Source organism: Peromyscus eremicus, chromosome 12 (genome assembly GCF_949786415.1).
Source record: "Peromyscus eremicus chromosome 12, PerEre_H2_v1, whole genome shotgun sequence".
Classification (NCBI taxonomy): Eukaryota; Metazoa; Chordata; class Mammalia; order Rodentia; family Cricetidae; genus Peromyscus; species Peromyscus eremicus.
Genome location: NC_081428.1, coordinates 63,918,233 through 63,933,252, shown reverse-complemented (window position 1 = coordinate 63,933,252; position 15,020 = coordinate 63,918,233). Strand labels below are relative to the sequence as shown.

General features: G+C 39.1%; 1 protein-coding gene across 1 annotated transcript in view; it reads right to left on the bottom strand.

Moving 5' to 3' along the window:
- The window catches only part of Atp13a3 (ATPase 13A3), an 87,755-nt gene that overhangs the window by 55,950 nt on the left and 16,785 nt on the right, over positions 1-15,020 (bottom strand). Inside the window, exons 3-7 of the mRNA XM_059276847.1 lie at positions 6,506-6,606; positions 4,264-4,437; positions 3,548-3,730; positions 3,255-3,325; positions 1,374-1,454 (exon numbers count right to left, since the gene is read on the bottom strand). Coding sequence (XP_059132830.1) covers positions 1,374-1,454; positions 3,255-3,325; positions 3,548-3,730; positions 4,264-4,437; positions 6,506-6,556 — 560 coding nt within the window. The 5' untranslated portion in view covers positions 6,557-6,606. The remainder of the gene's footprint in view (positions 1-1,373; positions 1,455-3,254; positions 3,326-3,547; positions 3,731-4,263; positions 4,438-6,505; positions 6,607-15,020) is intronic.

Sequence of the window (15,020 nt, the reverse complement as noted above, 5' to 3'; positions counted from 1 at the left end):
CAAACAGAGCAAATTGTATTAAGATTTAACTTACAACTAGCTTTTTTAAGTAATCAAGTATGTTTGAAGAATCTTACCCTAATTTTTTTCTAGGGAGAATATTTTATTAACAAAGTTCATTTCAAAACACTGCACATTTGAAATCTTTTAGAAAACAACACTTTCTTAATTTTTTTTTTTTTTTTTTTTTTTTTTTTTTTTTTTTTTTTTTTTTTTTTTTGGTTTTTCGAGACAGGGTTTCTCTGTGTAGCTTTGCGCCTTTCCTGGAACTCACTTGGTAGCCCAGGCTGGCCTCAAACTCACAGAGATCCGCCTGGCTCTGCCTCCCGAGTGCTGGGATTAAAGGCGTGCGCCACCACCGCCCGGCTTTCTTAAAGTTCTTAAAAGTTGCTTAGAGACTGGGGATGCTATGATTGCTGCTCCAGTATCAGAGTGGCTGCCAACCATGCACAAGACCCTGACTTCAATTTCACAGGAATGCATTAAACAAGCATAGTGTGGGACCTCCCTGAAAGCCCAGCACTTAGGAAGCAAATGCAAGATCAGGAGTTCAAAGACATCTACCCTTGGCTACACACTGAGTGAGGTCAGGTTTAACTATGAGAGGCCTTGTCAAAAACAAAAACAAAAACAAAAACAAAACAAAAAAACACCAAATAAACAAAAACCAGGGGGTGGGGGAGCATGCCTCAGTGTACAGTGCTTGCCTGGCCCGAGTAAGGCCCTGAATTCTACCTATCCCTGGCCCCTCTAAAACCCCCAGATTCTTCATTTTAATCTCTTGTGATAGTATGCTTTGTATACTATTATAACTGTAGCCTTTTATAAAGTGTTAAGTCTGAATGATTGTTTTGTTCAAACATTGAAAAACACGGTATAGTAGTACAAAAAAATTCTAATTCTATCGAAAAACTACATTTATCTTTAAAATATGCAATACACTGGCATATTTTTATACTTTAACCAATAACACAAAAAAAGCATGGCTCCCTGTTTATAGCTTCCTGGTGGGAAATTCCAGCTCATGCTTACAATTCCCATTTCAGAAACTCTAAGGTGCTGCTAATTTATAGAACACACCATTATGTGTGACTGAGGATGACACTCCACCCACTACACGACACCTCCCAATTTCAAAGACAGGAAAACGTGGGAAACTTTGTATCTTAGAATTGATGAAATAGTAAAACTTTAGGGATATGAGTTTAACATTTTTATAATTCTTAAACTAAAGGAATTTTGCTCAAAATATCACTAAGGGCACAACTAACCGTCTATTTGATTGAAGTACCTACATTAGAGAGTTGGCCATACACACATGCGTCTAGATGTAGGAATTTTGATACAGATCCACTTGAGTTGGGTAAAGTTACCTGTAGGCATGCATCCCCTTTGTCAGTCCTGCACTATGCTTTTCATAAATTGATGTACAAGAAACACCTTCATCCAGTCCCCTAAATAAATCCAAAGTTTTTACTTTAAACAAAGTTTAAAATATCCAAACTTATTAATGCCTCATTGTGCTATATTCGTGGTTTTAAAACTGTAACTTCCTTAAAAACTTCTTAGAAATTCTTAACAACAACAACAAAACAGAAATCATGAGACTTTTAAAACCTCAAAGTCTTAAAATAAAACAACAGTGAATGGTCGAAGTCTCAAACATAACTGTGTTGTTCACTGTACTTGTCACGGCTCTAAATACTTACTATAATAAATAAATGGACTTGGCAGCATTATCCTTTAACAGTTTCCGAAGCTTATGAGTCAACAATAAAACTAATAAAACTTAAGATAAAGTATAACTGAGAATTCCAAACTAAAGTTTTTTAAAGTTTTTATCCTGTTTCTCCTTTATATTTTTAGTTTTAAATTAAGAAATCCTTTCATTTTCTTCCATAATGCACAAACATAAATTCTTTCCTACTTTCATAAATTCTTACCTAATTTCAAAGTATAGAATTTATGATCATAAATGTCTAAAACCTAGAGCAATCCTATGATCCAACTAACATATTTACTTTTCCCCCCCCAAAAAATCATAATTATATTTAACTTAACTGATACCAGCCAAACATCTCTAAACCAAAGAGAATTAAACACATTAATCTACATATTCTCTACATTTTACATATATGAAAACTAAGCTCTATAATTTGTTGATATCATTAGGGTAAGCTCAAATCTTATAAATTTCAATGGCTGACAGAGACCAAACAACAATTATATGAGACATTCTTCCCAACAGAGTTGATGACTTCTCCAGAATGCAGTACACAGAGGGACTAGCAACTAAGTGTTTAACAAGACTGCAGGACATTGGCATTTTTCCTTAAAGCAATGGTTCTTCAACTTTAGAACCAGGCATGAGAAAACCATCAGGCCCATTCCAGAACATTCTAATTCTTTAGTATTTCAGATAAGCATTCCAGGTATTAACTTAAATCTCGATTCTTCTTTTTACTGCTAAGACTTACAAACTTCTCTGGCATTCTAAAGCAATGGCATTTAATGAGTGTTTAAAATAGTGAATAATAGCAAAATAGAATCCTTAGGGGGCTAAGACAGGAAGCTGGATACAAACTGAGCAAAATAGCAAGACCCCATCTTTCAAACAAAAGAGTCTAAAACATAATAAGTATTTATATAACTTGAACTCTCCACACAAAACAAAATAATGAATTACTCCAATTTGTCCTATCCAAAGATAACACAGTTGCCAGTGTTCTTTCTCATCAAGACAGTAAAGTTTTCTAAATATGTATTACATGATTCTCTTATTACAAATGCATGGGACTAACAACATAGGAAGAAATAATTCAGAAACTCTAGAGAAAAGTATAGGGGTTAGGGAGTGGGGCTCAATGGGAGAATCACTACTTATTAGCATTTGTGAGTTCCAGATTCAATCCTTAACCCAGTGCACACCAAAAACAAAGTAAATCAAAACAACAACAAAAACCAGGTAGAAAACCTATGATGTGAGGTATACTAAAATTTTTCATGCACCTCAGCCTCCCACCTTGCTGGGATCCCATGCATGTACCACAGGCAAGCACTTAGCTTTCTTCTAAATTTTATGTAAATTTTTCCAAAGTACAAGTTGCAAGTCAGACTTACTTTTAATACATGAATAAAAGTAATGAAATAAAAGGTTTTTTTTTTTTTTTTACTTTATGTAACATTAGAATACAGTCTCTTTTACTAAAGCATTTTCAAGATAGTCATAGTCTAAGCAAAAGAAAGATACTTACCTTAAGAAATCAAAATTGTGAATGGTATCATTCCAGAAATATCTTATGCTATGGTGGGTGAAATAACGCATCTGTAGGACACACATAAATATTACATCAAGAGGCTTATTATCACTTCCTATAACACATCATTCATTTCTATTAAACCTAAAGTTTTATTTAATGGCAGATATTTTACAAAGATGTAATTTTATCAAGCAGTAACTGCAAATGCAAAATTATGATCTATCTTTGATAATGTTGAACGTTAACTACAGTTTAAAAAAAAAAACTTTGATATTCCATCACAGTACCTGTTGTGACTGAGTCAGTGAGTATTTATTCATCTCGCACCTACTTTCTTCTGTCAGATTCTCAGCTAAATGAACAGCATGGCCATTAGAAACCTTATTAACTAAAGATTTTGCATTAAAATTTGGTTGATTTTCCAGGGGAAGAAAGCGAATTTTTGCACAAAACCACGTTCTAAATTCGTCCTTGGAAAAAAAGGGAGAAAGGTCAAGTTAATTATGCATATTAAATAACTACCTGTATTTTTATGTAAATCCTGTTATTTAAAAATTTAGTCATCTCTTGCTGACAAAGTATCATTTCCTACTCATTTAACATGAAAAATTTCTGATCAACTTTAGCACACTACCAATTCCTTAACTTACTCACATATATACTGAACATTAACTATTATGACCCCTTACAAAATGTTTTCAACTAGGTTTCTAAACAAATTGCTTGAGATGTAACATCATACAGTCAATAGCTGGCCTAATCACTGAGGGGTCTGGTTATCTATGGTCCTAAAGGGCAGGAAGACAATTAAATATCTATCTAATAATACCCTGGGTCATAGAGAGCTATAAGATAGTCTCATTAGATTTAAGACTTTTTTAGCTTTATCACCGGAACAGTATTCACATCTAAGCCATACCTGATAAACACTAAACATTCCAAAGTCCCAGTCACTTATTCTGAACAGATTATTAGCTACTAGCAAATACGTGCACGGACTTACAGTAGTCCTGAGCAGCACCACTTCACAGTCTTTAACTGCAGCTTTAATACATGTGGCTTTCACTCGCCACTCAGGCATCCAGTAGAGGAGGAGGAGGAGAAACCCACCAGTACAAATCACTCCTACAGAAACCATGGCAAGCTTCCAGCGGCAGAGGTTATAGCCATGTATCTCCTGTACAGAAATGGCAATCACAATGATAAAGGGGAAATGATAAGGCATTTTCATAAACTTGTTTCAAAGATACATAGTAAATCATATATACATTTTATGTGTATGAATGTTTTGCCTATGTGTCTGTCTGTATACTGTGTGTGCAATACCCTCAGACCAGAAGGGGCTCTGGATGCCCCCTGAAAATGGCATTATAAATGCTTGAAAGCCTCCATGTGGATGCGGAGATCAAACCTAGGTCCTCTAGAAGAATAGTCAGTGCTCTTAACCACCAAGCCAACTCTCCAGCTCCATTCCTTGTAACTTTTATCATTTCATTATTTTAAAACTTAAGTCTTCCATAGGTTTTTACAAAATGAAGTTTTCATTTTGCAACCATTTTAGACTTACAGAAAACTGTAAAGATATCAGTGTTTCTTACAGACCCTTTCATCCAGTTTCCTCTGTCAAAACCACACTGCTCCATTACGATCACGTACACTTGGTGTTGGATTTCAGTTTTTCTACTTACACATTGTTTCATGACACTATATTCCCTGACTGAGCAACTGAGACACGGTCATAGACTGCGGAGATGGCTCAGACATTAGAAGTGCTGGCCATGATACAGGGTCTCTCACAGTTAAGTGATGTACCCAAGGCTGGCCTCCAACTTACCATCCTCCTGCCGCTGCCTCCTGCATTCAGGATTACAAAGTATGTATTACCATGCCCAGCACCACATTACATTCAGATGTTTGTTTGTTTGTTTGTTTGTTTGTTTTTTAAGTGACTTGCTCACTGTTCCAATACCACTGTAACTGATCAACTTCATTCCCTAACCCTAATTATTTGAAATATTCTTGAATTCTTATCCACAGTGGCTGCCAAATAAAACATTTCAAACTGCTGAAGGCCTAGTTAAGTGTACATTTCAAATAAGCAGTGGAAATTTTTGTTTATTCTATGGCAACATCTGAGATACACTAAAACTTATTCCTTAATGTGGTGGTGATACACGCCTCTATCTCAGCACCTGGGTAGCTGAGTCAGGAGAGGGTTGTGAGTCTGAGGCCAGCTTGAGCTACAGCAAGGAGAAAACTTTATTCTTTGATTATCTTAAAAGCATCTTGACAAAAAAAAAAATGAGACTTTTTGTTTTAATTAAGCTGATTTTTTAACTTTATAAACCACAAATAGAAATCTTTGCTTGGGGAACCATGCAAGATGTATCAGAGTGAGTGTGCTTGCCATGCATGCCTGCTGACTTGAGCCCTAAAAACTAAAAAGCCCTAAAGCCCAGAAAAACTCCGAAAAGTTGTCTTCTGACCTCCACCACACGCACACCACGGCACACATGCACCTACATGTACACATAAAAATAATAAAACACACATTTTAAAAAATGTAAAGATAAATTAACAAGCCAGGTGGTAGTCTGGTGAGAGCCCCACCTCAGCCCCTGGCACCCATATACCCAAAGGGTCTGGAATGTTCTGGTGGAAGGCCCACTTCAACTCCCCTCCCCAAACTGGCCCCCTCAAAGCCCACCAAACAGCAGCCCCTCCCCTAGAGCTGCCCTTCCATTCCAGATCCCCCACCCCCTCAAAGCCCACCAAAAGCCCCTCCCTGGGGCTGCTCAAGATCACGCCTACAGGTTACTTAAGGCCTGGTAGCCATATTTGGCATGTGATCCCTCCCCTGCCTTCCCAAGGGTCACCCAACATTGCTTTACTTTGCTCATTAAACCTGGACTTACTAATTCGGTTTGATTTGACTAATTACATCAGCGGTGGACACCCAGCAACCAGGAATTCAACTTATCAGGTGGATCTCTGGGTTCAAGGCCAGCCTGGTCTACAGAGTAAGTTCTTTGTTTAAAACAAACAAAATACACACACGTACACAACAACCTTAATCAGGATACAAAAATTCAGATGTGTATGTTGTGAGTAGGTGTTTCACTAGAGATCAAACCTAGAGCCTCATTAGCTGGACAAACACTCCACCACTAGGTCTGGGCCCGGCCCAGGCTGGTTTTCTTTAATTGCATCTTTTTACTCCCTAGGAAATCATGAAAGCTAGTTACCATTTCATCTTCTTGACCCTTGTTGATAATCTTCCTTTCTTCTTTGTCCATCTCTACAGTGGCTTCAAAGGTGCTGTGCTTCACACAACAGGTGAGGATAGCTGCAGGAAGAAAAGAAACAACCGCTGGCCTGCTGTAAAACACATCCTGGCTGCCCACCAGAACTAGACAGTAAAACCCCACTGCCGATGACACCACACACCGAGAAATCAGGTTGGACGTGAGCTAGGAACTGTCTCCCTGTGGATGGATAACTTTCCTAGTACCAGAAGGTGCTATGTAGACAAGCTACTACTGGAGAAAAGTCATCCACAGTCTTACCCAGATGTGGACTCTGTGCACTACAATACCAACCTGTCAGGAAAAACAGCCTCATGGGTACAAGAGGGTCATGACTGCTATGTACATAACCAACAACTTTCTGACTGGATCTGGGGCCCATTCCAAAAGAGGAAAATCATGCTTTGACCTTGTAACCTGTAAACCTGGACCAAAGCCTATTGCTGGGAAATCTCAGGCCCTGGGGGAACAAACCTATTATTCTTGTTTTGTCCAAACTACCTTTCAAATGTTTATGTCTATACCCATGGATTACTTGGACAGTTAATAAAGAGACTCATAACTGGTGGGGTAGGTAACTGTTGAGAGCTCAGCCCTAAACATGACATCTATATCACTCCCTCCAAGGCTCAATCAAGGAACATCATTGTAGCAGGCAGGGGCAAAAGAACCAAAAGATAGGGAGAAACATTATGAAATGCTGTCCTCTGCACCTGACCTACAGAACAGCTGCACTCACTCACTCACGCACAGCAGCAAATATGGCCAGTCAACATTCCATCATGGATGGAGGGAGAAGGGGCTCACTCATAGGACCCCACCCCTCCCTGAGGAGCTATTGGCTGAGCGGAGGAGGTCAATTTCCTCAGTGGAATAGCCACTAGTAAGCTGCCCAATCAACCCTAATTAAACTCAGTGGGTAATACCCAAACCAAAACAGAACATGAAAACAGGAGAGCTTGCTGGGAAAAAACAAAGCGTTCTGTGGAAGTGGGTGGGAGAAGACAGTGGCAGCAGGAGGATGGGATGTCAAAATATACTATACACGTGTGTAAAGCTGTCAAAGAATGATTATCTTAAAAAAAAAAGTTAATAATGCCAGCTATGGGAGCTCACAACTTTAATCCCCGCCCAGCATTTGGATTAAGAAAGAAGATCTGGAGGCCCGGTAGTGGTGGCCCACACCTTTAATCCCAGCACTCGGGAGGCAGAGGCAGGCAGATCTTTGTGAGTTCGAGGCCAGCCTGGGCTACAGAGCGAGATCCAGGAAAAGTGCAAAGCTACAGAAAAACCCTGTCTTGAAAAACAAAACAACAAACAAATAAACAAACAAGAGATCTGTGTGTTCAAGGCCAACCTGATTTATATAGTGAACTCCAGGCCAGCCAGAGTTACACAGTAAGACCTTGTCTCAACAACAAACTTTGTTTGGGTTTTGTTTTTGTTTTTTGAGACAGAGTTTCTCTGTTTAATAGTCCTCGCTGTCCTGGAACTCACTCTGCAGACCAGGCTGGCCCTGAACTCAGAGATCTGCCTGCCTCTGCCTCCCGAGTGCTGGGATTAAAGGCATGAGCCACCACTGCCTGGCCAAACTTTAAATTTCTTAACAAACTTTTGTAATTCAGAGTCAATTCAGCTCTGGAGTATTTTAGCTCATGGTAGATATGAATAAGACTACTCGAAAGCTGGAGAATGAAAAAACATTCTTTATTTTCTCTCAGAACTTAAACTGTTACCTATCAAAGCTACAGCAGATATGGATTGATGAAGCATACTGAGTTTTATGGTCGTAAGTAGTGAGAGTCGAAAACTGGCATGTCGCTATGACTGCAGAACCAGCAAGTACTATTTCTGAGGTGCTGAAGAAGCCTGCCTAGGGCACTGTTTGTGGTAGTGTCTTCCCACTGAGCTGTATCTGCAGGCCCCAGAAGATTTCCAGTGAGTTCCCCCAACCAGGGGTCAAATCTATTTGGGAAGATGAAGCACCTGTACTGAACGTGTACCCCTTTTTCTTGTCATAAACAGCAAAGGAATCTACGTGGGTTAAGTGTGAACAGTCTACCACATCATATAAAGATTAAGTAGCTCAGACTTCAGTACCTGGCAGAGTCTCAGCATCAGTCCTCCACAAATACTAATGATCAGTTACATTTAAATTACCAGTTCTAACCTCTTCTTCCCTGGTTGGCCTGGAACTCACTATACAGACCAGTCTGGCCTTGGATTAACTGAGATCCTCCTGAGTACTGGGATTAAAGGCATTTAATCTGCCACCATTGGGTCAGGTCTAACTTATAATACAGTATCAATACATAAACCCAGCATAAACGAAAACTCTTTAACATCAACAATAATCATAAAAGCATACAGGAGAGGCTAAATCTAAAAAGTTTGAGTCACTGCTTTAAAACAAGGGAGAGAACTGGCAAGATGGCCTAGCCAACAAAAAAGCCTCATGACCTGAAATTTGACACTCCGAATCCACAGTGGAAAGATAATGGACTCCTGAGTACCATGGGAGTGTATACACACACACACACACACACACACACACACACACACACACACGTGTGCAAAAAGGGGGGGTTGTCTCTGCAGAACACAGCAAGTGGCACACTATCACCTCCCTCAAACTATCACCTCCCTCAATGAGATTCCACACGTCCTCTAACCAGTACACACCAGATCTGGAACACAGCAGACACTCAAAAAGCACCTGTTTGACTGGCACTGTTTGACAAGGATATTGGTGCTAAGACAGCAATATTTTTTTACATGACAAATTAACTGGCCAAGTAAAAGTCAAATGAATTGTAAACTATTCCATACATAGAACCAACTAAAATCCATCAACCAAAACAAAAATATTAAACCCAGTGTCACTGCAGAAATGGAGCAGTTTTAAAAGTATCAAGTCCAGCTTCTCCAAAACAAGTCCCACTACCATCCAAAACCCTTTGGACAACTTAGGAATAATGTCTTCTCCATCTATGGCAGTAGTTGGGCATGAAAGCATACTTAATAGTCATTCCAATACCATAATAACAACCCATCAAATCAATGATCTGAAGTGGCAATTAATCTCAAGAACTAGCTATCTAGAACATGGAACAATTAAGCAAGCCCAACATCGTTCCCTGCGATAAAGATCTAGTTACTGCCTGCACTTGTAGGGCACAGTCTAATCCTGCTTGTGTCTTTAAAGGTTAATTAAAGAAGCCCTGGCCGGGCGGTGGTGGCGCACGCCTTTAATCCCAGCACTCGGGAGGCAGAGCCAGGCGGATCTCTGTGAGTTCGAGGCCAGCCTGGTCTCCAAAGCGAGTTCCAGGAAAGGCGCAAAGCTACACAGAGAAACCCTGTCTCGAAAAAACCAAAAAAAAAAAAAAAAAAAAAAAAAAAAAAAACAAAAAAAAAAAACCAAAAAAAAAAAAAAAAAAAAAAAGAAGCCCTGTCCCTGACAGTCCCCAATAAAGAATACTGGACTAAGTTGAGGTTCTTCCTTAGGCTTAGCACCATCCTCACTCAGGATTTATTGGAAATAATTTTTGATAACCAATTTTGGTCATTTCCCATCACCACCATCACCTTTACATGGAGAGAAACTACTTCCAGTCTTTAAATTTAAATTTTCAATTTATTATTATTGTGTTTGTGTGAGTACATATGTGAGCAGTTCCGGTGTGTGGAGGTCAGAGGACAACAACAGAGTCAGTTCTTGCCGTCTCCCGTGAGTGCCTGATACTGAACTCAGTCATCAGACTTGGGTACACACTTTTACCCACTGAGCCATCTCCCCAGCCCCTGCTCCCTGCTGTGGGATGTATGGCAAATGTGTTGCTGATTAATCAATAAAACACTGATTGGCCGTTGGCTAGGCAGGAAGTGTAGGCGGGACAAGGAGGAGAATAAAGCTGGGAAGTGGAAGGCTGAGTCAGAGAGACACTGCCAGCCGCCACGATGAGAAACAGCATGTGAAGATGCCGGTAAGCCACGAGCCATGTGACAAGGTATAGATTAATGGAAATGAATTAATTTAAGCTATAAGAACAGCTAGCAAGAAGCCTGCCACGGCCATACAGTTTGAAAGCAACATAAGTCTCTGTGTTTACTTGGTCGGGTCTGAGGCTGTGGGACTGGCAGGTGACAGAGATTTGTCCTGACTGTGGGCCAGGCAGGAAAACTCTAGCTACAGCTCCCCGTTTCTATAACCTTCAGTTTCAAACAGCAATCAGATGTGCCCCCCTGTCTAAACAACCCCAGAAGAGACAAAAAGGGCACTGACTTCAAGGAAGACCACCAGGCGATGAGGGTCACAGCAAGTGAGCACTGGGAAGCTGGAGGCTAACCCAGCAAGCTCTACACTTGCAGTTCCAGGTGACTGAAGCCAGAGCAGGAAAACCAACAGGATCCAGCAGCCCCTACACTGCTAAGGCTGGGAGTCAAGAGGGATGTCTAAGTTATATCACCAGAAGATCTGTAAGAGCAATGCTGGGCATGGCGGCTGGCCCACCCATAAACCTAGAAGTGTGAAAGCAGACACAGGGGGAGGATTACAGTTTAAGGTCAGCCTCAGCTACATGGAGTTCCAGGCCAGTGTAGGCTACAAGAGACCCTGTCTCAAAAGAAACAAACACGGAGGAAACGGAGGGAAAGGAAGAGATCTGAAAAGGGACCCACTATGCAGCCCAGCTGGACTGGAACCCATTATATAGACGGCTGCCTGTGTGCTGGGATTCAAGTGTTCACCACCACCCCCTCCCCGCAGCCAGTCTTCAGTTGTGTACTTACTGATCAATACTTGCCAAGACACTTGTCAGTGCTGTTATAATTTAAAAAGGGCAGGAAGGAGCCACACCATACAACAGGACCCACATGAGAGGTTTATCGAGGGGAGGGGAGAGAAGAGGCAGAAAAGGGAGCAAGAGTGAAGGAAGAGAAAGAGACCTGAGGTGGGCAAGACCCGCCTTTTACAAGGAAAGGAAACATAGCGAATGCACACAGGGGGTGCTCTTCGTGGCTGCAGCTGAGGTGTATCCTGCCAGGACCCTGAGGGCAGGCCAACACAGATGCCTGAATGCTAACAAGTGCCAGAACTCCACCCCTCCAATACACACTCCTCCCTCTCCTCCCCCCTCCCCCCTCCCCCATCCCACTCCTTTTTTCATAGGTCTTGCTGTGTAGAGATGCCTAGCCTCATACTCACTGTGTGATCCAAGCTAGCTCAAACTCATGGCAATCTTTTTAAGCTCAGCCTCAAGAGTACTGGGATTATATTAATGAACCAGTAGGTCCAGGTGGAATTGCCATTAAAATTCATTGGTTTCACATACTATTTAAATTTTTTTTCTCTAAATTTCTTTAACAAGGTTACCTTAGTCTAGCATGAAGTATATCCCCAAGATCTTGAGCAGTTAAAAAGCATATCAAGGAATATTCCAATTATTTTTGAGTTGTATGGTTAATTTATTGAGTAGGACAACCTACTTAAATTTTCCCAAATGATCACTGATCATATTACAATGCAGCTCTTTATACAAAAATGACTTCTCCACATGTTAACTGCTTTAAGACATAATTAATGCCCTATCCAACTTTACCAAAGTTAGTAAAACTGTAAAATTAAATATAAATTGTTCTGAAAATCATCCATTATCACTAACTTTAAATATATCACACACCTCACAGGAAATTAAAGAATTAACCCTTCAAATACACTTGGAAAACTCTTAATTCCAACTATTCTTACATTTAAAATATGCATATTATAAATGTATAATTAAATATAAATGTTTATATAAATAAACCTTTAACATTTTAATGACTCCATAAAGATAAAGAATATAAAACTATCTTAAAATACTCTGTAGTCAAGATGCATACTAAAATACTTTTCTGACATATACCTAATTAAGACATTTGAAGCATTAACAAGCTTCAATAATATATTGAACAAAATATACCCTTGTTGGCTTGCTAGAGTGAATTTTTTTTTTCAATCAAGTCAATTTCATCATCACAGAAAATAAAAAAAATTTTCTTACCAATAGCATTATACCATTATTCCTCTCAGATCCTGATACTTCAGCTTTCAAAAACTGGCTCTTCATATAAAATAAAACCATAAAAATCCATACAAACATTAAAAATTTATTCCAAATACTGGATCTGTTTAAAGTTAATTTAAGATGGATAAGTTATTAAAATTTAGGACTTTTTAATTCAGCAAATTTAGAGTTTTAGAAGATAGACCCTTCGGTTCCTTGTCACTGGCAGAACTCCTACTGAATAACTCCTATCCTGCTAGCACACAGAAGTTCCGGCCACAGTGCATGCCTGAATCTTGATGTTATCTAAACAGCACAGGGTTAGGCTATTGTCCTTAACCAAACCCTTCCTTGAATTTACAATGAAATGGATTTGCTTCACAGGGCGGAAAAAAAAAAATGCAGTGGAGGACAAAATGAAGCTATCAGAAATAAAAATCACCAAGCTTAATATAATGCTTACTCCCTCTATTCCTTTAGTATGTTCTAAAATGGTTAGGGCCTTATTTCCTAAACAAGACAAACTGGCATCCACAGGCAGAGAATTTCCCAAACCTCTAAGACATTTTTGCTTTCCAAGAGCATAATACTGTAACAGTTCATCTGAGCCAAATGTGATGTATATATCTGTATCCCAGCAATCAGGAAACTGAGGCAGAAGAGAAATGAGTTCAAGGTCAGTCCAAGGCCCTGTCACAAAATAAAAAAAGGAAATCAAAATTTTTAAACCTGCCCAGAATTCCCAAATTCCCAAAGAATTAATTTCACAAGGTGCTTTACAGGGCGATCAGTAACTCAAGTATAACATTTAATAAGCACATCAATTTTAAGTATTATATTTTGTTTTCTTTTTTGAAGACTCCCATGTAGCCCAGATCGGTCCTGCATTCACTACGTAGTTGTTTCTGACCTCCACATATGTGTTATGACATGTATATCTTTGCACCCCCATGACATATATATATATATATATATATATATATATACACACACAAATAAGATTTTTAAAATAAACATTTAACCCTCCCCCTTTTTTTGAGATTAAGTCTCTCCATATAGCCTAAGCTTGTCCTAACCTCTTGCCTTAACTTTCCATGTACTGAGATTGTAAGCATTTATCACCCCATCAAGCTAAAAACCACAGGACACAAAGGATGCTTCAAAGGCCCTGAATTATAAATACCACAACTGGCATTCTCAACCTTTTTTTTTTTTTTTTTTTTTTCAAATTTATAGCATCCACAACAAATCCACAATTCAAAAGTTCTACTTCGTGCAAGTGAAACAAAATATGCTCTGGTACATTTAAACTCTAATCCAACCCACAGAACAATCCTAATTTAATATCTATACAAATACCTATGTAAAAAGAATAACCAAATCATAATCTTCCAAGCAGAGTAAACAAACTGTCACAACTCTGAGGACAGAGCTCAACCTCAAATCAGCTCCTAATAATAAAAATGACGTAATATAGCTTAATGAATACGTGGAAATTTTACAAGGATACCAGCTAAATTTTAACAAAGGTTTACTCAATACCCACTTTATCACTTCCCATCTCAGACTTTCTCTTAGAATACATGCTTTTGTTTCTGTGTTTAGGCTTAAGGAAGACTATTGTGTCCAATATACACCAAACCAAGACTGTATTTACATTTGTTAAGTGAAGTCTTTGTATAATATGCTTTTTGTGTTATAGAGCAATATGATAGGTAGAATAAAATAAATTCTAATTAGGCCACACAATATAATTACCTACACTGGGATTAATATGAAGAATGAGTTTAGTCTACATTATTTTTTAATCACTTTTACTATATATACTACCTTTTAAATGAGCATTTTTATTTAGGGGTATCCCATATGGTTAAGACTGCCCTCATGAGACAAAACAGTTTATCTAATAAAAAGTTTGGATTTTATTTATTTACTTATTTATTTAGGTTTTTAAGACAGAGTCTCAAGTAACCCAAGCTGGCCTCAAACTCTTATGCAACTGTGGCTGGCCCTGAACACTTGACCTTCCTGCCTCTACCTCCAGAGTGCTAGGATTATAGGTATATGCCATCTCATCCAGTTTAGTCTGCATTTTTAAAATGCCTATTTGTGGGGGAAGGGGACTGGGGAAAGGCAGTGGATGAGCGAGGGAGCGAGACAACAACGGTACATGTTTGAAATCAGCACACTGAAAACTATCATTTTGTACGCTAACCTAAAACTTAGTTTTAAAAATAAAACTGGGAAGGTGGTTGGTGCATGCCTCTAATTCTAGTGCTTGGGGAGAGGTGAGAGGATCAAGGATTCAAGATCTGTTCAGCTTCACCAGGAGTTCGAGCTCAGCTTCAACTTCATGTGATCTGGACTAAGAAAAAAATCCAGTAAAATAAGTCAATTACTCAAGTCACTGG